The 16,994-nt window shown below is 38.1% G+C and overlaps 1 protein-coding gene across 1 annotated transcript in view; it reads right to left on the bottom strand.

Moving 5' to 3' along the window:
- NETO1 (neuropilin and tolloid like 1) overlaps positions 1–16,994 on the bottom strand; it is a 401,675-nt gene that overhangs the window by 383,613 nt on the left and 1,068 nt on the right. Inside the window, exons 2-3 of the mRNA XM_053713116.1 lie at positions 16,557–16,610; positions 16,188–16,325 (exon numbers count right to left, since the gene is read on the bottom strand). Of these exons, the coding sequence (XP_053569091.1) occupies positions 16,188–16,325; positions 16,557–16,610 (192 nt within the window). The remainder of the gene's footprint in view (positions 1–16,187; positions 16,326–16,556; positions 16,611–16,994) is intronic.

Here is a 16,994-nt window from a genome sequence, read left to right as displayed (position 1 = left end):
TACAAGTTAACATCAGTCTTTAAATAAATGGAGACACTCTGGGTTTTAAATTATGGATTTAAATTTGAATTGACCCTTTGACTTCCTGTCAGTATTGGGTTATGCTCACTTACCTCCCCCCCCCCTGTTAATGAGCTGTATCTGAACACAATTTGTGAATCACAAGAGATGTAGAATACTACTTTACTCTTCTGCTTGGTGTCATCTGTTCTTAGGTTACCTCAGCTTCCAGTTGTGTCACATGACCCTGCTCACTGCATCCTCCTTCTGATTAATCTATATATCCTTCACTTTCTAAGAGGCATCAAGAGGGGTGCCTCCTATTGGTCCCAATTTTTGCTGCTAATATATTGACAGATTACAGGTGGCGCTGCAGCACAGCTTTTCCTTTGACCCATGTGCTGCAAAGGAGAGAAGCGTTCCTGTACCTGCCTCTCCATAGCATTACATGGGGGGAAAAAAATTTTTTTACTTTTTTAATTAAAATTTAATTAAGCGTTGGCCACATATGGCAGGGTAGGCACTGCCTCCCCTGCCTCTTATGAGTGCACGTCCCATATATATACTGTGTATATATGTATATATATATATATATATATATATATATATATATATATATATATATATATATATATAAAGAAACTGTGTCCATATCTGTTATTCATTGTGAAGAAAGATAAAGAATGCTTGCCTATAAGAAAACAAATATTGCTAAATTTTATGTAATCTCGTGCTCATTTAATAAGGTTTGCCGGACTATTTGGAAATCGCAATGATAGGAACCTGAGCCACTGAGATGTCAGAGTCTACACGTTTCAACCTTAAACAAGGCTTTTCTTAAGACTTTTTTTTTTTTTATAATTTTTTAATTATTTTTTTTACTTTTTATTATTTTCTTCTATCGAATTTACAATTTCCCACAAGGATACATCTTTTGCTACACATTAATGATTTTATGGATTTATTCATTTTATTTTTTTTATTTTTTCTTCACACATATAACTTTTTTTTTGGAATCATGTACACATTTTTTTCTGGACTACCTGACATTTGTTTTATTAACAATACACACTAGACAGGATGGCACAAACAATTTAATATCTTTATGCATATCGGGCCACCAGAATTCTCAGCTGATTAATTATTGAGCCTTATGAATTCCTCCATGTCCTCCCAAAGGTGTGTCATGGAAAAAAATAGGGACTTGCGACGCTACAGAGGATGGTACTAAAACCTTGTTGTTGTGGATCTGAAGATCTTACTGCCAGACACTCTCAGAGGAGTTGGAGAAGGTCTCTTGTTTTCGGAGTGTTTTGATGTATTGTGTCCCATAAAGAAGGGTTGATGGCTAGGAAATGCGCTTTTTGAAGAACAGTAGTAGGGACAGTTGGTTCCAAATCCTTTTTTTCAGTTTCACCTATACAGGATAAGGCGTCTGCTTTGCCATTTTTTGTTCCTGGACGATATGTGATGAGAAAATGAAAACGGCTGGGGGTAGGAGCCTCTAGGACCTGTCTGCCTTTATGTCTGCAGGCTGAATGTAGGAATTCCAGGTTCCCGTGAGGAGTATAAACTATAATAGGATGGCCAGCACCTTCCAGCAATTAGATACCAAAGGGGAAGACGGGAGCAATATACAGCAGGTATTGATGAACAGGCTGGCACAGGATACCAGATAGATGCAGTAGATAAAACAGGACAAGATGCCCCTGGTACAGTGAATACAGGAGACTCATCAAACAGAGGATAAACAGCAGGTACTGTTGGTGACGCTGTCACAAGATACCAGGAGGGTGTAGCGAGTACAGCAGGATTCAGTTTAGCTGCCACTGATACAGGAGATGCAGCAGGCACAGAATACCCAGTGGGTACTGTTGGTAAGGCTGTCTGCCCCAGGATACCAGGTAGGTGCAGTGGGTACAGCAGGATTCAGGTAACCTGTCACTGGTACAAAAAGCACAGAAGTCTCAGCAAGCATAGGATACCTAGAGGTTATTGTTGGTGAGGCTGTCAAGGGATACCGAGAAGATGCCGCAGGTACAGCATAATTCAGGTAAGCTGCCACTGGTACAGCATGCATAGGAGTCTCAGCAAGCACAGAGTATTGTTTGTGATGCTGCCATGAGATACCAGGTAGGTGTAGCTGGTACAGCAGGAATTAGGTATGCTGCTCCCTGGTACAGCAAGAACAGGAGGCTCAGCTGGCCGAGTATACCCAGAAGGTGCTGTTGGGTAGGCTGCCATAGGATAACAAATAGGTGCAGTGGGTACAGCAGTATTCAGATAAGTAACAGCTGAAAAATTAGCAGACACAGGAACAAGGTAAGTATCAGCTGATTACACCACAGGATACAGGATAGCAGGTAAAGACAAGGTGTACCTCTCAATAACTCAACCCAAAGTGATGGGCTGAGTGGATTTATATAAAAACTCCCACACTTAGGTGGGGAGAGCAGCATTTGTTGCAGAAGACAGAGCTTGGTGTTCCATATGGCGGAATGCCAAGGCAGGTTCCCATCGTGAGATTGGTCTGGGTAAGTACCTGACACAGACATTTAGATGCCAGTCAGCATATAGATGCTAACTGAAATATTGCATTGAATTTTTCACAGCTAAATCCAGGTACAAGTGTTAGTCAACGGATCAGTAGTAGACATCTGGAGATCCTACACTGTGTGAAGCATTTGTAGGCTTTGTCAGCAGCTATCATTCTTTCTTCTACTTTGTATCCTCAAAAAATAAATGCCCTCACTTTAACCCTACAAAATATGTGGAATACTTTTTTCCAAGTATCCAACAATAGAGTAGCTCCTAACATTTGCACATGTACAAACAGTGCTCTAAGGGGAATGGGACATGAATCCCAATAATTTATTTAATGATTAAAAAAAAGCATATAATTTTAAACAACGTTCCAATTTACTAATCAAATTTGTCTCATTCATTCCTATATATATATATATATATATATATATATATATATATATATATATATATATATATGTATATACAGGGAGTGCAGAATTATTAGGCAAATGAGTATTTTGACCACATCATCCTCTTTATGCATGTTGTCTTACTCCAAGCTGTATAGCCTAGAAAGCCTACTACCAATTAAGCATATTAGGTGATGTGCATCTCTGTAATGAGAAGGATTGTGGTCTAATGACATCAACACCCTATATCAGGTGTGCATAATTATTAGGCAACTTCCTTTCCTTTGGCAAAATGGGTCAGAAGAAGGACTTGACAGGCTCAGAAAAGTCAAAAATAGTGAGATATCTTGCAGAGGGATGCAGCACTCTTAAAATTGCAAAGCTTCTGAAGCGTGATCATCGAACAATCAAGCGTTTCATTCAAAATAGTCAACAGGGTCGCAAGAAGCGTGTGGAAAAACCAAGGCGCAAAATAACTGCCCATGAACTGAGAAAAGTCAAGCGTGCAGCTGCCAAGATGCCACTTGCCACCAGTTTGGCCATATTTCAGAGCTGCAACATCACTGGAGTGCCCAAAAGCACAAGGTGTGCAATACTCAGAGTCATGGCCAAGGTAAGAAAGGCTGAAAGACGACCACCACTGAACAAGACACACAAGCTGAAATGTCAAGACTGGGCCAAGAAATATCTCAAGACTGATTTTTCAAAGGTTTTATGGACTGATGAAATGAGAGTGAGTCTTGATGGGCCAGATGGATGGGCCCGTGGCTGGATTGGTAAAGGGCAGAGAGCTCCAGTCCGACTCAGACACCAGCAAGGTGGAGGTGGAGTACTGGTTTGGGCTGGTATCATCAAAGATGAGCTTGTGGGGCCTTTTCGGGTTGAGGATGGAGTCAAGCTCAACTCCCAGTCCTACTGCCAGCTTCTGGAAGACACCTTCTTCAAGCAGTGGTACAGGAAGAAGTCTGCATCCTTCAAGAAAAACATGATTTTCATGCAGGACAATGCTCCATCACACGCGTCCAAGTACTCCACAGCGTGGCTGGCAAGAAAGGGTATAAAAGAAGAAAATCTAATGACATGGCCTCCTTGTTCACCTGATCTGAACCCCATTGAGAACCTGTGGTCCATCATCAAATGTGAGATTTACAAGGAGGGAAAACAGTACACCTCTCTGAACAGTGTCTGGGAGGCTGTGGTTGCTGCTGCACGCAATGTTGATGGTGAACAGATCAAAACACTGACAGAATCCATGGATGGCAGGCTTTTGTGTGTCCTTGCAAAGAAAGGTGGCTATATTGGTCACTGATTTGTTTTTGTTTTGTTTTTGAATGTCAGAAATGTATATTTGTGAATGTTGAGATGTTATATTGGTTTCACTGGTAAAAATAAATAATTGAAATGGGTATATATTTGTTTTTTGTTAAGTTGCCTAATAATTATGCACAGTAATAGTCACCCGCACACACAGATATCCCCCTAAAATAGCTAAAACTAAAAACAAACTAAAAACTACTTCCAAAAATATTCATATATGATATTAATGAGTTTTTTGGGTTCATTGAGAACATGGTTGTTGTTCAATAATAAAATTAATACTCAAAAATACAACTTGCCTAATAATTCTGCACTCCCTGTATATATATATATATATATATATATATATATATATATATATATATATATATATATATATATATATATATATATATATATATATAAAACGCTAGGAATATTTGGTATCATCATATAATTCAGCACACTGAATAACCAACTCTATTACTTTATTGATTGCCGTAATGTATTGTAATAAATTATTTGGTTTGAGAAGACAGGATAAATTGTTCCTGATTTAAATATCCAAGAACAGCTATTTACTGGGTTAGTATATAATAAATCTGTTTTCTATTTTTCTACAACCTTTAAAATACACATACCAATCTGCTAGTATTAAAAACAAAAAGCACACAAACTGGGAGTTTCCACCTCCTGCAGACACAGATGCATCAGCCAATAATTGTGTCATGTAGCAGGTGGTTAGAATCTGATTTGCCTGTATCAGAAAAGAATGTAATGCATCGGATATGTTTGTTTTTTGTCATTTTTATGCTAGCAGACCATTAGGTGTACTTAAAAAAAAAAAAAGATCATCTACAAATTAAGACATCTACTACATTTTATCCTTGGCTACAACCTTTCAATTGAATTTCAGAGGCATTTTAAAGATATTTTTATAAATATTTTTTTTTTATTTTTTTTTTACACTAAACCCAATTTTTTTATTTTGTGATTCAGATAAAGCAGCAATTTTTTTATTTTTTTATTTAAAAGTTTTTATTGAGAAACAATGAGGTGAATGTACACGTCTTAAGGAGATGCAGCTCCAAATCGTCAAGAAATAACTTAAAAATATAAGTAATAAATTACATCCAAGTTCAAGAAACAGTTTCACTTGATGAAAAATGATGGGTTTGAACTTGTCACATTAAACCTTAAAACACGGAAGATAAGCTTGGAAGCAAGTAGAGGATAGTATAACCTCTAAATATCAAGAATCCTTATGTAAAAGTGGGGTAAGAAGTGGGGGGGGTGCAGGAGAGGGGGGGTCTGTGGGGAGAAGGAGGGGGGGTAGTTGGAGCATGGTCACAGACATGTTAAATGGGTAATAGACGCAGGGAGGGTACAGTCAAAAAGCTAAGCGTCCTGGGCGATTGCATTGGGTTTCCAGTCTGTGTCGTGAAGCTCTTTCCAATCTGCCCAGACCAGCTCAAACAGATCAGATTTATTTAACTTGTAAAAGATATCCTTTTCCATGGTATGTATATAGACCATGTTATTACAAACTACAGACCAGCTGGGAGGTAGTTCCTTTTTCCAAGAGCACACTATAGAGTATTTGATAGTCATAAACAGGTAAATACAGATATACGCGTGGTGTTTAGGTAGGGGATGAAGGTTCAGGTGGAGAAGAGCTGAAGTAAACAGCCTAGGGAGCTTAATGCCGATACTCTGTAGGACCGAAAAGGCTTTTAGCCAAAGAAGTTGAATCACAGGACACTCCCACCATATATGGTGAGCATTGCCCCTGTGGCCACAGTTTCGCCAGCAATTAGGGGACGCGCTCGGGAAGATTTTCGCTAGCCTAGTGGGAACATAGTACCAGTGAGAGATAAGTTTAAAGTAGGTCTCGTACCAGGTTGTGCAATGGATAGTTTTCTGGGTCAGAGAGAAAGCTCGCTCCCACTCCTCAGGGGCAGTGCGCTTTCCAATCAGTGTCTCCCAACCGGACAGATGGGCAGGAGTTTCCGGGCATTGTGAGCCTCCTAATAGCACGTAATGAGTAGAGAGGGGCCTACATAGCCTATTTCCCCTGGCCCAGATGGACTCCCAGAGGGTTAATGGCCTAGCTAAGTTGGGCTTAAAACCCCAACTGCTTAGGAAACTCTTAATCCTGTGATATTCAAAAGATAAGTAAGAAGGGACCTGGATATCTCCGCTTATTTGGGATAGTAGCTTGAAGGAGTCCCGGGGAGACGAAGACCAAAGGTCCGATATAAGATTGATTCCTAGTTGGGCCCATTTATTGGGATGTGAGTCTTGTAGGCCCAAGAGGAGGCCTGCTATGGAGGTGACTGGGGAAGGATGAGGGGCTATATGCGGATGGTGCCGTATTCTATCCCAGAAGTCGAGACACTCACAAACAACAGGGTTGACCAAGGCCAGACCTCTTCGGCAATGCGGCGGGGTCCAAATTAGGTCCCGCAAGGTAACTTGAAAGGGTAGTGAGGCCTGTTCAATGGTCTTCCATTTAGCATCAGAAGTCTTTACACCCCATTGGGAAATATGGGCGAGCATTGCACCTTCATAGTACCGGATCACTGAGGGGAAGGCTATGCCACCCAAGGCTTTTGGAAGTTGAAGCACTCTATGTGCGACTCTAGGTGGTTTACCCATCCAGATAAATTTGGTGAACCCGCTCTGGAATTGGAGAAGCAAATGTCTCGGTATTTTAATGGGTAGGCAGCGGAATAAGTACGTCAGCCTGGGGAGGAACGACATTTTCAACGCCGTGATCCTACCTAGCCAGGATACATGCTGGAGGTTCCAGTCTTTTCGCAAGGAGCGAAGTGAAGTTAAGAGTGGGAGATAGTTATCTTTAATTATTTGAGGAAGGCTGCTAGAAAGCCGGACACCCAAGTGTAGAACGGATTGTTCTGTCCAGGTAACATTGTGACTCTTAGTGAGGGAAGCTAATTGCACACTTGTAAACCCTTGTGTATACACTTGAGTTTTTGATAAATTCAGTTTGTAGTAAGAATGGGCGCCAAAAGTGGTAAGTATATCGAGGAGTCTGGGAATACTATGCTCAGGGTGCGACAAGAAGAGGGTGACGTCGTCAGCAAATAATGCAATCTTGTGCGAGGTACCCGACAGGGTGACACCCTTGATTTGGGGATCAGATCTTATCTGCTCTGCCAGGGGTTCGATCGAAAGAGCAAACAAAAGCGGCGATAGGGGACACCCCTGTCTAGTGCCGTTTGTAATGGAGAAGAGAGGGGAGTGGAAGCCCAGGCCACTCACAAATGCAGTAGGAGTGGAGTAGAGGGCCTGAATGGCCGTTATGAAGTCAGAGGGAAAGTAGAATCTCTCGAGGACCGCCTAAAGATATTGCCATCTGACCCGGTTGAAAGCCTTCTCGGCGTCAAAAGAAATGACCGCGAGTGGCCTCCGTAGTCGTGAGGCAAGAGTGAGGATGTTGAGGAGTCACCTCGTGCTATCTGGGCCCTCTCGAAGAGGGACAAATCCCACCTGATCCGGGTCAATCAGGGAAGGCAACAGATTGGCGAGACGATTAGCTAGTATCTTTGAGTAGAACTTAATGTCCGTGTTATCAAAGATATAGGCCTGTAACTCGCGCAAAGAGATGGGTCCTTGTCGGGTTTTAGGATGGTAACAATATTGGCTTCTAGGAATTCTCTTTGAAAACGGCCTTCTTTTCTAGCTATATTATAAAACTTTAATAGTAAAAGGGCAAGTTCTTGTGCATAGACCTTATAAAAATGAACCGGGTAGCCATCCGGTCCAGGGGACTTGAAGGACTTCGCGTTCTTGATAACTCTTAAAATTTCTGGGAGAGAGAAAGGGGAGCTTAGGATGTCTCGTTGTTCCGGGGCTAGCATGGGGAGCGACAGAGTCTCAAGATAAGTCTCCAGAACCTCCTGAGGAGTGGACCTAGGCGACTCAGCTGTGGCTATATTATAGAGCTAGGTGTAGTAATCAGCAAAAGCCTCACCTATCTGGGACAGAATCTGAAGAAGGGAACCTGAGGACCTTATAGAGTGTATACGGGATGCCCCCATCCTATTTCTAATTTTGTTCGCTAGCAGAGTATCGGCCTTATTGCTCTTGTAGTAGAATAAGTGCTTGAGCTTGGTAAGGTTAAGCTGGGTTCTACGTAGCTCAATCTGGGAAATGTGATCTTTAAGTGCAACAATTTGGGACGTGGTATTTGCGGTGACTGCACTTCTATTACATGAAATATTTTTAAGGTATGAACTCTGATGCATTTATGCTTTAGATGTATACTAAGATCAAATCTCCAGAGCATCTATTCTGTTAGCAGTTACCATTGAGAACCTACTTTTATCTCAGTAGTGGAAAAAATTAACAGCCAATCAGCATCATCATTGCTGAGTTAACACTTTGTTTTCCTGTGATCTTGGGCTATTTAAGGGTAAGCTTCCTTGAATTGAGGGGAAAATTAAAGTACCTGTGCATGTAGATGCTATATGCACAGGCATCTGGAATGGATGCTTAAAGTGCCTTTGAAATGGGATGAGCATGGAGAAAGTTTGAGGTAAGACATATTTTACCTTTTTAATATAGAGATGTGCATGTGATATTTTCTACTCAGCTTTAGAGATAATGTGTATATGTATATAAATATATATATAGTATTGTTGTATGAGGTCAAGCACTCACGTCACATGTAATTCAATGCCCCGGGTGCAGTCCTGGTAATAAATGCATACATTTGAAAGATGAGGTACACTCACGGGGTCTTCACTGCTAAAGGATATTTTTATTCCTTTTAAACAGTTTAATAGGAATAAATATCCTTTAGCAGTGAAGACCCCGTGAGTGTACCTCTTCTTTCAAATTTATATACAGGGAGTGCAGAATTATTAGGCAAGTTGTATTTTTGAGGATTAATTTTATTATTGAACAACAACCATGTTCTCAATGAACTCAAAAAACTCATTAATATCAAAGCTGAATAGTTTTGGAAGTAGTTTTTAGTTTGTTTTTAGTTATAGCTATTTTAGGGGGATATCTGTGTGTGCAGGTGACTATTACTGTGCATAATTATTAGGCAACTTAACAAAAAACAAATATATACCCATTTCAATTATTTATTTTTACCAGTGAAACCAATATAACATCTCAACATTCACAAATATACATTTCTGACATTCAAAAACAAAACAAAAACAAATCAGTGACAATATAGCCACCTTTCTTTGCAAGGACACTCAAAAGCCTGCCATCCATGGATTCTGTCAGTGTTTTGATCTGTTCACCATCAACATTGCGTGCAGCAGCAACCACAGCCTCCCAGACACTGTTCAGAGAGGTGTACTGTTTTCCCTCCTTGTAAATCTCACATTTGATGATGGACCACAGGTTCTCAATGGGGTTCAGATCAGGTAAACAAGGAGGCCATGTCATTAGATTTTCTTCTTTTATACCCTTTCTTGCCAGCCACGCTGTGGAGTACTTGGACGCGTGTGATGGAACATTGTCCTGCATGAAAATCATGTTTTTCTTGAAGGATGCAGACTTCTTCCTGTACCACTGCTTGAAGAAGGTGTCTTCCAGAAACTGGCAGTAGGACTGGGAGTTGAGCTTGACTCCATCCTCAACCCGAAAAGGCCCCACAAGCTCATCTTTGATGATACCAGCCCAAACCAGTACTCCACCTCCACCTTGCTGGCGTCTAAGTCGGACTGGAGCTCTCTGCCCTTTACCAATCCAGCCACGGGCCCATCCATCTGGCCCATCAAGACTCAATCTCATTTCATCAGTCCATAAAACCTTAGAAAAATCAGTCTTGAGATATTTCTTGGCCCAGTCTTGACGTTTCAGCTTGTGTGTCTTGTTCAGTGGTGGTTGTCTTTCAGCCTTTCTTACCTTGGCCATGTCTCTGAGTATTGCACACCTTGTGCTTTTGGGCACTCCAGTGATGTTGCCAAACTGGTGGCAAGTAGCATCTTGGCAGCTGCACGCTTGACTTTTCTCAGTTCATGGGCAGTTATTTTGCGCCTTGGTTTTTCCACACGCTTCTTGCGACCCTGTTGACTATTTTGAATGAAACGCTTGATTGTTCGATGATCACGCTTCAGAAGCTTTGCAATTTTAAGAGTGCTGCATCCCTCTGCAAGATATCTCACTATTTTTGACTTTTCTGAGCCTGTCAAGTCCTTCTTTTGACCCATTTTGCCAAAGGAAAGGAAGTTGCCTAATAATTATGCACACCTGATATAGGGTGTTGATGTCATTAGACCACACCCCTTCTCATTACAGAGATTCACATCACCTAATATGCTTAATTGGTAGCAGGCTTTCGAGCCTATACAGCTTGGAGTAAGACAACATGCATAAAGAGGATGATGTGGTCAAAATACTCATTTGCCTAATAATTCTGCACACAGTGTATATGTATATTATTTATTTTTAAGAAGAATTTCTAATAACGTTTAAGAGTTTTTTAAAACCTGTGCGTGCCCTTACATGAGAGAAATAATTATATTATGAACTTTTTTGGATTGCACCTGGGTTATGCAAAGTAGCAAGAGGTGGAGTGCTTGGCAACAGACTCCTATATGTATAACTTGTGTGTGTGTGTGTGTATATATATATATATATATATATATATATATATATATTTATATATAAAAACTGTATATATTGCATCATTTGGCCAATCCAGAAAAGAGCCACAGCACCTACTTATGCATCAAAATGTAGATTTATTGGTGAGACATCACAGTGTACAGAAACAACGTTTCTGTACACTGTGATGTCTCACCAATAAATCTACATTTTGATGCATAAGTAGTCGCTGTGGCTCTTTTCTGGATTGGCCATTACTTTGGAGGATTTGTGCAGGATCCTTGCTGCGTGCACCTGTATGTGGACTGTGAGTGCTGGGCAATTGTTTGTTCTATTTATATTGCATCATTTGTCATGGATCATATGGATAACATGTTCCTTTAAACATGTAAAGGTTTATTACATTTTTTTTTCATGAGGGCACCCCTGCCCCAACAGATGCATAATGGAAACCTTATTTTTCTATGATATTCCTTAAGATCCATTTTTAATATGCCTATATTGTGAACAGGAAGGGCCAGAATACAAGTGGAGTGCTAAATATCCCTTTCGAGAAAGCAATATTAGTGCTCCACTAGCGTTACAAGGGGATCTGCAAAAAAAAATAGAAGTATGGGCAGGTAAATGAAAAATTAGATTTAATACGGGAAAATGCAAGATTCTACATTTTGGAAGCAAAAATAAGCAGGCAATGTATTATTTAAATGGGACTAGACTTAGCCAAACAGAGGAGGAAAGGGGTTTGGGAGTAGTAATAGATAACAAGCTAAAGATGGGTGCACAATGCAGGTTAGCGGCTTCTAAGGCTAATAAGATACTACCAAGTATTAAAAGAGGCATTGATTCAAGGGAGGAAAGCATAATCCTGTCACTATATAGATCCTTGGTAAGACCTCACCGTGAGTATGGAGTGCAATTCTGGGGACCAATCTCAAAAAAGACATTGCAGACCTTGAGAAAGTTCAGAGAAGGGCCATAAAGCTAATAAGGGAATAGAGAATTTAAGCTGGGTCTGTTTTCTCTAGAAAAAAGGCGCTTGAGAGGTGACATGATTACTTTATATAAATATATGCAAGGCCCATATACAGAGATGGCAGAAGCTCTGTCTATTCCAAGAAAACTGTTTGTGACAAAAGGTCACAACGTAAGGCTGGAGGAAAGGAGATTTAATTTCCTGCAACGGAAATGTTTTTTCACTGTAAGAGCAATACAACTGTGGAACTCATTACCAAAGGAGGTAGTGAATGCCAATACCTTAGATATATTTAAAAATGGTTTGAATACTTTTCTGGCTAGAAACAGAGTTCATGGATATGATTGCTTGTTTAAAATGGGTCACATTTTAAAGGGATTAATTTAAGCTCAACTGAACTTTTTTGTAAGTATATTAGATTTGTATAGGTTGAACTCGATGGACTTCGGTCTTTTTTTCAACCTCATCTTCTATGTTACTATGTATGTTAAGGCGTAATACCAGTGCACTCTAATGTGTGCTGGTGTTACAAGTTGAGCACAATGTAAAAGCGGCCTTGCGTTCCCATTGCACGGAAGCATTGAGCTCATGGAGTGCACTTCCATAGTCTCCAATTGGAGCCTCGTTCTCATGCCGTTAGACACGGCATGACAACTTGTGCAGCGAAGGGGGTAAGTAGCACAGCAATGGCAGCAAAGTGTAAATATATATATGTGTATGATTATATACATATATATTTATGTGGTAATATGTGTGTTTACACATATTAACACATAAATATATATGTTTATAAGCATATACATGTATATTTACTGGGAACACAAAGTTCCCATAGACCGCTATGTAAAGGCACTTTACACCCCACACCAGCTCCCTTTAGACCCCAAAAAACTGCTTTTTGCAGTTATTTTATTAAAAAATAATTATCTTTATTTTTTAATAAAATATATCACACTTGATTTTGGGGGCATTTTGTGGATATTTATAAAATTAAAGGGACACTCAATCAAAATTAAACTTTCATGATTCAGATAGAGCATGCAATTTTAAACAACGTTCCAATTTACTTCCATTATCTTAATGTGCACAGTCTTTATATATTTAAACTTTTTGAGTCACGCTCCTACTGAGCATGTGCAAGCATAAGTGTGTATGCATTTGTGAATGGCTGATGGCTGTCACATGGTACGTGTATGCATTTGTGAATGGCTGATGGCTGTCACATGGTACAGGGGGAGTGGAAAAAGACATAACTTTTAAAATTGTCAGAAAAAAATCTACTACTCATTTGATGTTCAGACTAAGTGCTATTGCATTGCTTTGTTATCTTGCATTTGTTGATTATGCAAATCTACTGTGTTGACTGGTCCTTTAACCAGAAATCTGATCCATAGTTAATTTTATAAACGCTAATTGCTACCACAAGCATGCAGTAACAATAACCAACCACTTGTAAATTTTGCGGGCACGTGATAAATTAGCGCTCCACTTGCAATCTAGCCTGGAACAGCCAGATTCAATAGAATCACTAATACAAGTCTGTAAATTTGCATGTTGCAAAGAGGACTTTCCATTGAAGATACACAGAAGCACTGCCATTACAAAAATCTTGCACCAAACAAGTTTACAGACACAGATAACACACTCAAATTTCTGCAAAAAACATTCAAAATAAAAAGTTCTCTACAACAGAAGTTTCTAGCCCTTTCAATCGATGGGCTGCATTACATATTTTCACCATTGTAAATATATTTTTGAATTGTTATTAATCAAACAAAATTATATATATATATATATATATTCTTTATACATTTTAAACAAGTAATGTTTTATGAGTATATGATATACCTTATGCTTGCACAAAAGGTTGCAAACAGGCCCACAAATATATACATCAGGTCCTTCCAGAAAGGAGTAGAATGTTATTTTAGGGGAGTGCTGGGGGCTATATACCCTCATAAATTGCTGCTGCATGACCAAATTTCATAGGTGCAAGTTGCCATACATAGGCAAAGTAGTGGCTTTTTTACATGCGCAGTGTTATACCCAATGAAATGTTAGAGGTAAAGGGGAATAAGTGTTATGAAGGGCCAAATACAGTAGAATTGAATAACTGGCAAATACACAGTTAAAAGAGAATGCAATAGCACTTACTTTGAATTTGAAATGGACAGTAGAATAATTTCTGGCATCTTTTAAAGTTAATCAAATGTTGTCTGCCCCTGTATCATGTGATAACCATCAACCAATCACAAAATGCATAAATGTACATACTGTGCACTTTTGCACATGCTAAGTAGGCGCTGGAGTCTCAGAAATTGTGCATATCAAAATAATGTGCACATTTTAATAATGAAAGCACATTGGAAATTTGTTTTTTTTTTAAATTGTATGCTTTATTGGAATCATGAAATTATTATTTTGACCCTATAAAAGACAAAATGAATATGAGAATATGTAGCAGAAAATGAGGTAGCCATTTAAATGTTTGGGCAACCTCTTCCACCCACAAATTTTATGGTCTAGAGCCACCTCTGCCTTTAATTCTGTACATTGCTTTGATGAGTCATATGGGTGTGTAGTGCAAATGGAGAGATACACATCATTATTTGTGCAGAATTATAGTTATATGTTTCACCTTGGGGTTGTAACATATCCCTAACTGCTAAAAGATATTTATATGGTTTGCACACAACATTCTCAGGAAGCAAAAGACCATACTAAAGCCAATGATAATTTGAGTTATTACAGATTAAATAAAAAAAAGTCAGCAACCCATAAAGGACATACGTATATCAGTATACAATATAAATAATGCATAAGACCAATTACAAAATTCGGACATAACACTGTAGAAAAAAGTTAAATATTAAAGAATAATTAATAAACAAAAGTGATACAAAATGTTTACCAATAGTCAGAGTTCTCTATCATATTAGGGGGTACTTATTTTCCTTTCAATTTCTTTTTAACTATCTGTAATATAAATATTGCAAATAAATAACAACAACATATTACTGGTACCCACTCACAATGACTATATAGAGGCCTTTATTGTATTACATATAAAACTAATATCACCATTTTTGTATAAATATAGTTTAAATAAAAAAAACTGCACATCATATTTTTGGTAATTTTACTAATTTAAGCAACATTTTAAACACCTTTTCACTTATTAATCCCTAGACTAATATTATCATAACCTGCCAGTCTTGCTCTAGTGAATTAGGACACCGTATTTAAAGTTAATCAATAATTGATTGCTGGTTAATTTACTTCAGAAGAAGTTAATAAAAACTAATAGACTATATAATATTAATAGTGCTTAATAAAGAAATAAATGCATTTGTAATATAAATTTGTAAAGGGGATTGTGTGTGGAAATAGCTGCAGGTTTTAGTTCACAGAATCCATATAAACCAACAATAACAATAATTTCTAACTAGAAATTATGGGCAATTATTCTGTGTAAACTGTGCTATATTATCTATAGTGGTAACTTACTAAAATGAGAATAACTATTCAAGAGTTGACTTTATCTAGAAATTGAGAGTCTCGATGAGGCCCTAATTTTAGGATCTTTTGCTTTAATAAAGATACTTTTAAAACATCAGGTTCATTTTCTTTGGTTATTCCTGTAGCAGGGAAATAATTTAACCTAGAATCTCTTAGGCCCTTTGAGGTCAGAATTCAGACACATTTGTTTTATATGACCTATTCCATTTTTATGATAGCCTCATTAACCAAAGTGTGGGGTGATTTCATTGAAATTAATAAACAGGATCCATAGAAAGCACAGATATTGATAAGTATGCTCTTGGCAACCTTTTACCTCAGTGACTTATGGTACGTTAATGTCATAGGCTAAAAGCAGTTGACAGATGAATATATATTAACCTTACATCAGTATTACATTGGTGCAGTGAAATCAATGGACAACACCATAAAACACATGGTTGATGATCAAACATAAAAATACACAATTTTTTTTTCACTTTAAATGCTTACAAACAGCCTAATAATTACCTTATATTTCCATTTCCGGAATGGACAATCATAGCAATACCTGCTTTAGACTAAGGCATACTTAATTATTTCATAGTCAAAATAGAAGAATCATTTATTAGCTTTGCTGCAGTATAAAACTGAGCCTAAAAACAACCCCGAAAATTGATGTAAATGTAATTAGTAATCAAAAAAGGATGTTAACCCTTGCTATTCAATGCACTCCAGCTCTCTCTGTTAATCAAGGGGTTAAACTTCTTTGAAAACAGCATGATTATTTATGTAAACGGTATTTGACTTTTTGTTATAATTACACTGCTATACAGTATAATAGAAAAACAAGGAATTCATTTAAATGAACTTTTTATAGTCTTTACCTTCTATAATGTAAACACACTCCCTGTCAGGAGGGTACTTGTTTGGGTAGTTGGGAGAGGTAAAAATTCCTCCATCTGCATGTTTTGTCCAGGTGCCACACTGCAATGATTTCTGTCCTTCTGAAGTGGTTTGTTTGTCTGAAAAAATCATATCAAACACATTAAGACTAGAATGTGTTATGTAGTTTTTTTTTTCTACATTTTAACTAAAATCAGGGATTAGACAGTTTTAATCACTAGACAGTTAAAAATAGATACGCATAAGCAAATACTCCAAAATCTCATGTTGTAGGGTGTTTAGTCTACTGTAGGGAACATCTTTTTTAATCTACTAAAAACAGCAAAAAGACCTTAATATGAAGTACTTACCTACTCCTTTTTTTGTTGCCCAAGATACATGTAGAATAATTAGACTTGTTACAACTGAAACAAAAGAAGACACTTTGGTTTTTAGATGCATATCATACTTTGATCATATTTTTTTAAATCACTAGGCACAGTACTGCAGAATATGCCATGGCTATCAAATATCAAATTTGTACTAAGGTACTTGACATTGAAATTACATTAGGAGAATCAAAAAATCAAAATGCATGCGTTCATTTGCTAAGAAGATATCTTCATGTATTGCACTTTAAGATACATCTTGTGTAGAATATAAAATATGTCTCATAATGTCAGACAATGCAATATGTCTTTGTGACTCAGTCAGAAGATATGGTCTGGTTAACTCCTATCACATTAGAATGACTAAAGCATTAAATAAATTATTATCATTTGCAAATTTGATTGGAATGCCGGCTTTAA

This window comes from Bombina bombina, chromosome 5 (genome assembly GCF_027579735.1).
Source record: "Bombina bombina isolate aBomBom1 chromosome 5, aBomBom1.pri, whole genome shotgun sequence".
Lineage (NCBI taxonomy): Eukaryota > Metazoa > Chordata > Amphibia > Anura > Bombinatoridae > Bombina > Bombina bombina.
The sequence above is the reverse complement of the archived record's forward strand: the minus strand, read 5'-3'. Positions and strand labels throughout refer to the sequence as shown.